Here is an 8,056-nt window from a genome sequence, read left to right on the forward strand (position 1 = left end):
TTCTGTTTGTTTTTCTCCTATTAATGTCTTTTTTATTCCAGGGGGCAGGGGTGGGGGTCTCAGCCAAGAACCTAGAAGGGTAGAGGGAGTAGTAATTTTCCTCTCCTTCAATTCCTGCATCTGTAAAGTGAAATATAATATCTCAATTATGAGACTAAGTTAAATACCATATACAACACTATATATGGTAATCATTAAACAGCACTGGAAAAAATAAAACTGCAGCCACTGGTAATTAAACACTATGGAATTTAACCAGGCTTTTTCTGTAAAATGACTCAATAAGATTATTCAGTTTTAGTTAATTCTCAACCAAATAAGTAAACTGTTTCAAAATACAAAACTTGCTCAGCTGTTGTCACATGATTACCCTGTGCTGACGTTTCCTCCCTCGCAGGCATGGGCAGAGACAACCGGACTGGAGTCACAGGCTTCCTTCTCCTGGGACTCTCTGGGCAGTCAGAGCAGGAAGAGCTTCTCTTGGGGCTCTTCTTGTGGATGTACCTGGTCACCATCATGGGGAACTTTCTCATCATCTTGGCCATCAGCTGTGACAGTCATCTCCATACACCAATGTACTTCTTCTTGGCCAACCTCTCCTGTGTTGACATCTGCTTTTCATCAGTCACAATCCCCAAGATGCTGGTGAATCACATCTCGGGAAGCAAGTCTATCTCATACGTGGAATGCATGACCCAGATCTACTTCTTCATCACTTTCATCAACATGGATGGGTTCCTCCTGAGCGTGATGGCCTATGACCGTTACACTGCCGTCTGTCGCCCACTCCACTACACCGTGATCATGAGGCCCAAACTCTGTGTCCTTCTGGTGGCTGCATCTTGGGTCATTACAAACCTGCATGCTCTCCTACACACTCTCCTCATGGTCCGACTCACGTTTTGTTCCCACAATGCTGTGCACCACTTCTTCTGTGACCCCTACCCCATTCTAAAGCTCTCTTGTTCTGATACTTTTATCAACGACCTGATGGTGTTCACTGTGGGTGGATTGATGTTTCTGACACCATTCACGTGTATCATCGTTTCATATGCTTACATCTTCTCTAATGTACTGAAGCTGCCCTCTGCCCGTGGAATAAGGAAAGCCCTGTCCACATGCGGAGCCCACCTCACTGTGGTCTCCCTCTTCTATGGGGCCATCCTGGGGGTCTACATGCGCCCTTCATCCTCCTACTCAGTCCAGGACACGGTGGCCACTGTCATCTTCACCGTGGTGACTCCCCTGGTGAATCCCTTCATCTACAGCCTGAGAAATCGTGACATGAAGGGAGCCCTAAGGAAACTAACTGTCAGATTCCAGAATTAGAAAAATGTAGAGCTGAGAGGACTCTTGGAAATCACATGTTTTCACTTTACAAACAGAGAAGCTGAGGCCCAGATAGGTGCAAAACTCACCCATGACTGTGCCTCTAAAGAGCTGTGACCATGATCACGCTTTTAGAAATGAGGCTGGTAGGCACTCATAAGTCATGAAACCATTAATTTATATCTATAAAAAGGGCTGACTTTAAAGCACTCCTTTTACAGACATCAGAAATTTAAGACATGACACATTTGGATGTATTTTTGGGGATGGATTCAGTAACCCCATAAGACAGTGGCCGTCACAATGGTCTGGGAACTTCAGAGCACTTTAGATCTGGCTCTCCTCGGAGTCAACTGCCCTCTACGGCCTCATATTAGGAGATGCTGAAGTATCCACATTTACTGAGGGCCAGAAATGGTAAGTTGCCCAAGGCTGCTCATCGCTGGTTACAGAATGGCCCTGTCCACTCTCAGGCTCTTCGATTGTCACTCAGTGCGGTAATTCTCCTCTGTGCTGGGCTCAATCTCTTCCCCGCCTTGCACTGCTCAGATCCCTGCTCCCACATGCTCCTCCCCCACCACCCTTCGAACTGTTTGGTGCCTGGTTGCCAGCATGGGCATCAGGGATGAGCACCAGGGACGAATACCAGGGAGCTCTGGAGACTGGCTGGACTTCCTCAGGGAACTCTTGGGACCCCTCCAAGTTTAGATGGGCCAGGAGAACCGAGGTTCCCTTAAAGCTGAAGTGTCCAGAGTTGCCATAGCATCTTCGGGACATGGAAACATGAATTAATTCTAGGATGTGGGTTGGAACCCAGGACTTCTGCTTCCAAGTCCAGTTTCCTCCACTCAGTGGGGTCAAGCATCCAGGGGTCCAAGCCTCTTCTCCTGCCCTACACCTGAGGGGTAAGGGCCCCCAGCCCAGTCCCGCCTCCTCTTTCCTGGAGTCCAGAGAGCGCTCGCCCAAGTCTTCGGTGGCCAGTCTCCAACATCCCTTCCCTCTCTGGCCTTGTCGCTTGTCGCCTCTCCTTTCTCAGCTGTCTCCACTCTTGTGGCCGATCTGTCCTCATGGTCCTCACAGCAGTGCCTTTCTGACGTGGTCCCAGCACTGACCAGCTCCTCTCTTGACCAGCAGCAGCCTGTGGGGGATCTGATGGCCTCCTGCCTCTCCCTACACGTGTCTATCCTGCGCACAGGATGGGTTTAGTCCTCCTAAAGCACTGGCTGTATTCTGTCAGGCAGTGCTCACAGAAGGTACCGAAGAGGCTGGGAGAAATCCAAGTATTACCTTCAAATACAACGCCTAACATGATTTGGACCCGAGCTGTACTTACAGTTTTATTTGTCATTAACTCACATATCGATTTTGTTCTAACTTGCCTCTCCTAATTCTCTTCCTCTTTCTTCACTCATTCTCTGCTGAAGGACTCCCTGGGTTTTAAGACTCTAATAATTGTGCTCTCCCCTAACTCCTTTACTATCGTGGCCCAGAGGCGTATGTCAAACACACAACATATTGCTTCACAGACACAGCACAGGAACTCCCAATGCGTGTCGGTGCCAGTGGGAGCCCAACTGGATGTGATAAACTTTATATATTCTTCTGAACTGTGAGTTTTATTTCAGAAGTAGTTTAGTGCAAATGTTTGAGATATAATTACACGGACCAACGTTGGTGTTTAAGTCGTATGACTCATTTTGGTCTCATCATGGTCTTCCTTGTGTTACCATATCTGCATACCTGTGTCATCCCATGGTTACATCACACACGCATTTGGAGCCAGCACCATCAGTTACACATGCGCGTACTCCCTGCAATGCTCACAGAGTTTGCATTCACCCCAGATCGTCATGAACTGAAAAATCATGGATGATGTGGTCAACAAGTCTAATGGGAAACCAGAAAGTGAACCTTCCTAGACACAAAAAGTCAGAGCAGTAAAATTTTAAATCTAGGCAACTAGAGTACTGACAAGGTTCCTCCAGAACATGGAAAGTTTCCACTGACTTCTGGGCACAGAGGCAGCAGAGTTGAACGGGAAGAGCCACGGTTTGGGGTGTAGTTTTATTGCTCACTTCCTCTCTCCCTCAACTCTCAGTCAAAGGTTGGGTGTGAGAAGGGAGATGAAGAGAGAGGGAAGTCAGTGAACGCACTAGAGAGCACAGAGTCAAAGGGAAAATCGCTCTATCCACATGGTCCCTGCCAGCTCACCTCAGGGGAGAAGTCATCATTCAGGGGAAATGAAAGGGGAAAGAAATCTCCGAAAGGTCAGCAGCATGGTGTGAGCAGGAGGAGAGGCTTCTGTCTTGTCAGACTGGCCCTGGTGTGAGAGGTTATGTGCTGGGTCATTCTCCCAGAGGCTCAGCTCTTTAATCCTCCTCCTTCCGGGACCACCCTCCATTGCATCTTCACTGGCTCCCTGCATTACGTTTCATGAGCCAACGAGGGAGGGAGCGCGTAAGGGAGCCCGGGAGAGGAGTTTCCTCAGAGGCCAGGGGGAATCTGCCCTTGTCGTTGCATTCTTGCACGTGAGGCACTCACAGGACATGAGCTGGTCACTAATTAAAGCTCAGCATGGCTCGGGGCCTTGGTGCCCTCTCCCCCTTGAAACAGAGCAGTGCCAGGCCGCAGAGTCCGCCCTGGGAGCAGCCAGGAGCTCAGGATTGCATCTGGGCTTCCACCCTCCAGGGCCTAAGTTAGCAAGGGTGAGAAGGCTCATGGGAAACCAGATGGCTGCGGGTCTGCCCCCTGCCCCGTGGTTTTTTCCCCTGCAATGGGAGGTGGTGAGGAGGGAGATACGACTCAGGTCTTGGGAGCCCCACCTAAACTGTAAAGTGCCTGTAGACGTGAGGGTGATGGTGAGGCCCCACACTGAGCTGTCTTGAGCTGTCAGAGGCAGGAGATACAGCGGAAGGATGCCAGCCTCCACCTGAGACAGGGCTGGGTTCACCTCCCGGCTCAGTCCCTCACAATCACGTGACCCGACCTTTGAAGCCTTGGTTTCCCTTCCAGAATGGAGGCCTGCCTCCCGCTGTGCAGGAGGTGGTACTGAGCGCACTCCCCTGGCCCCTCCTGGCCGTGCTGGGGAGTCCCCACCGGTGCACTGCTGCCCCCATCTGCTCCTACAGGGAACACTCAGCACTCTGGCCTGGCTGGTCTTTGAGCGGACGATAGTGAAGGACACAGAGGCCAGCAGGCTCTCAGACTCCACAGCGCGCTGTGCTGAGAGGTGCTCTCCCTTGGAGGGAAGCGGGAAGAGGTTGTCTCCTGGCTCTGTGCGGGCCGGGGCCTTCGTTATCACGGTCATCATTGCTGTCAGCCAGGAGCCAGAGGATTCCGGGGTGGGCCGACGTTCCCGTGACTGACCACGGAAAAGGATTTTGGCTTCCAGCATCATATGGGAACCTTGCTGCTTCTGCAGCCACCAGGGCGTGCTGGGTGGGAGCTTGTCCAGGAGGCTGGGACGTCCAGCTGCAGAAGAGAAAACTCGTCCCGGATAATGGGGGCTATAGGGGTCGGGGGAGGGCTGCTGTGGCCCCAGAGGGCAGCCCTCCCACTGGGGTAAGTTAAAAGGGGGACAGGGTTCAGCTGAGAGGACATTCTAGCGGTGACAGCGCTTCACAGATGCGTGAGGCTGTGTCCCCAGCAGACGGCCTCCTTATGACATGGAATCCTTACGTGTCTTGACTAGTTCAGTGCTCTCAGCAGTCGCGCGGCCTTATACACACTGTTTTCTCCACTTTTCAGACGTAGAAACAGAGGTTTAAGCCACTTGTCTCCTGTTGGTAAGTGGTGGACTGGAATTTGAGCTCAGATTTGTATAAATCTTCACTATCCACTATGGTAGCCACTAACCCCATCCTGGCTATTTAGATTTCAACTAGGTAAAGTGAAAAGGCCAGCTCAGATGCACCAGCCGCACTTCCAGCGCTTGTTGGCTCTGTGGTTGGTGGTTGCCGCCTATCGGACAGAGCAGAGGCGGGCATCTCCATCATTGCAGAGCGTTCTGTGGGCCAGTGCTGGTGCAGACCCCGGGTCTGGGCTTGTGTCCCGTGCTATGCTGCATTGCTCACGCTCTATAGGAGAAAGACTTAATTTTTTAAAAAATTTCCAGCCTGCAGAAAAGTTGCAAGTACAGTACAAAAAGTGGTTTCCCTGAACCTTTTGAGAACAGGCTGTCAACCTGCTACCCCGTCACCCCAATTATTTTCATGTGCATTTACTACCACTAAGGACATCTTCCCGCATGTCCCCGAGATAGTCATCAAGATCAGGAAGTTAACGCTGATGCCCACAGGCATCAGACCTCATTCAGGTTTTGCCAATTTATCCCAATTTATCCTTTGTAGCAAAACCCCAGCCTGGAGTTGCCCACTGCGTGTTGTCCTGTGTCTTTCAGTCACCCTCAGGCTGGGACAGTTTCCTGGTCTTTCTTTGACTTTCAGGACCTTGACACCTGTGAGGATTATAGTCCAGCTGTTTCGGAGAACGTCCCTCATTTCAGGTTTATCTGATGTTCCCACCCGTTGGGACTCAGAGCTTTGCATCTTCGGCAGGAACGCCACAGAGCTGCGGCTCTTACTGTTCTGACGGCATCCTATCTGATTTCATCCGTCCATCGCCGATGACGTTCACGACTCACTTGGGTGCAGTGGTGTTTGCCAGGTGCCCCACTGTGAGGTCGCTTTCTTACCCTCTTTGTAGTGGATAAGTATTTGGTGGGGAGTTACAAAGCTGGTCTTTTATTTACACCTTTAAAAGTCCATCTCGGGGCTCTAGGAAACATCCAGGCTTAGCTCTCGGCTGTCTCCACAGTAGACATCCTCAGGCCCTGACGCTGTGCAAGCCAGCATGCCCTCCAGGGTCAGAGCTCTTATGGGGCTGGGCCCGTCAGCCCCTGCCTTGTGGACAAGCTCTGGAATCCAGTGTCTCACAAAGCCAGGACTACGGGTGTCACAGTCAAAGAGACCTGGATCCGGCCTGGCCTCAGTCAGGGCAGGTAACCCATCTGAGCATCAACTTCCTCTTCTTTCAGACGGAGGAGCTCACTGCGCCCCCTCGGAGGATGGCCGTGTGGGCTCCCACACTGACCGGAATGCAGAGGCCCTCTCTGGGCCCGGTTCACACGAGATATTCAGGGAATGCTGGTTCCCTGCCAATTTCTGCACCACTCAGCCCGTTTCCTGCCCTGGCAGCCCCCTAAGCTTCCAAGCACTTGGTATGTGAGCCGAATGTGAACCGAAACCCAAGGCGTTGGGCGTGTTGGAGCCCGAGCATCCTGGACTTTCATTAAATTCGGCTGTGACACCTAGTAAAACTGGGCGAGGAAATCAATCAGCGTGTAGTGCAGCACCCAGCAGGTCTCAGGGAGAACGAATGCATGCGCAGTGGATCGCTCCTACCTGCGTGGACCAGCGGGCTTGGTTGTAAATCCCAAGCTGCCATGAGAGACTGTGCTGAGAGGGCCTCGAGCCAGCCTGCTTCCAACCCACACTCCGGGGGCGCCCAGCCCGACTTCTCTCCCCGCCTGGGCTGCTCCCTGCAGTCTAACCCCAGGGAGGATTAGATGGGACGCTATTCCTGAGGCTTGAGACGGGTCATTGGGAAGCATTTCCCAGAGGCAGGAGCTAGCCGGAGGGGTGGGCCAGAATGGAGCAGGTGGCCCTGGGGAGCTGGTGGGCATTGCTGACACCCCCCTGGCTGGGTCTGTGGTCTCCAGCCTGCTTCTTAGTTTCCATGGGCCTCACCTTCCTCACCTGTGAAAGTGAAGCATTGCAAATGAGCAGGTGGTCCTCAAATTCCCATGCCTGTATCTTATACTCACTTCTGGATTTTGATAAAATGCAGATTCCTAGGTTTCACGCAGACAAAGGCCTGCGCCAGGGGCCAAGAATCTGCATTTTTCACAAGACGTTGGTGATTCTGATGTAGAAAGTTTCAAGGACACCTTTCTAAGCAGCACTGACTAGGGCAACACAACTTATTCCAGCATCTGGCACCTGGTAGGAGGGGCTGGTAGACAGTGAACCTGTTAGGTTCTTTGGTTCCACATGTTGGGTCTGACAATACGTTCCTTTTCCAGAATCCTCACATTCTTGGAGCCCACATACATACCTCCTTCCCACATCTCAGGGATGGAGAAGGCGGCCAAGCAGGGGGACACCATCTTGGTGTCCAGGATGAAGACCGGGAGCTACAAGCTCCAGGCGCATAGCCAGGAGGCCGTCTACAAGGTGGGCCCCGGGGTGCAGGAGGTGCTGGCCTTCTGGGGATGGAACCAGGTTGACTGTCCCGTTCACACCCACGCATAGTTAGTACTGGAAATGAGACGTCCTATCTTGGAAGTTTCGCTGTCCATGGCGTGGAAACTTCAGGGTGCGATTCCAGATTTTTGTTAGTTTGGTTTGTTATTTTGTTGTTGTTGTTGTTGCTTTTGTTTTGTTTTGTTTTGTTTTTTGAGGAAGATTAGCCCTGAGCTAACATCTCCCACCAAGCCTCCTCTTTTTGCTGAGGAAGACTGGCCCAGAGCTAACATCCGTGCCCATCTTCCTCTACTTTATATGTGGGACGCCTACCACAGCATGGCTTGCCAAGTGGTGCCATGCCCATACCCAGGATCGGAACCAGCCAACCCCAGGCTGCCAACACGGAATGTGTGAACTTAACCGCTGTGCCACCAGGCCAGCCCCTGCTTTGTTATTTTGAGCCATGGCTTAAGAGAGATGGT

At 51.9% G+C, this 8,056-nt stretch overlaps 1 protein-coding gene across 1 annotated transcript; it reads left to right on the top strand.

Annotated features, from left to right (window-relative positions):
* Nucleotides 1-399: 399 nt before the first annotated feature.
* On the top strand, nt 400-1,329 carry LOC103542989 (olfactory receptor 1f45-like). Its single transcript, XM_008509919.2, has one exon. The coding sequence runs from the start codon at nt 400-402 to the stop codon at nt 1,327-1,329; it is 930 nt and encodes a 309-aa protein (XP_008508141.2).
* The last annotated feature ends 6,727 nt before the right edge of the window (nt 1,330-8,056 follow it).

The sequence above is a fragment of the Equus przewalskii genome, chromosome 13, assembly GCF_037783145.1.
Source record: "Equus przewalskii isolate Varuska chromosome 13, EquPr2, whole genome shotgun sequence".
Lineage (NCBI taxonomy): Eukaryota > Metazoa > Chordata > Mammalia > Perissodactyla > Equidae > Equus > Equus przewalskii.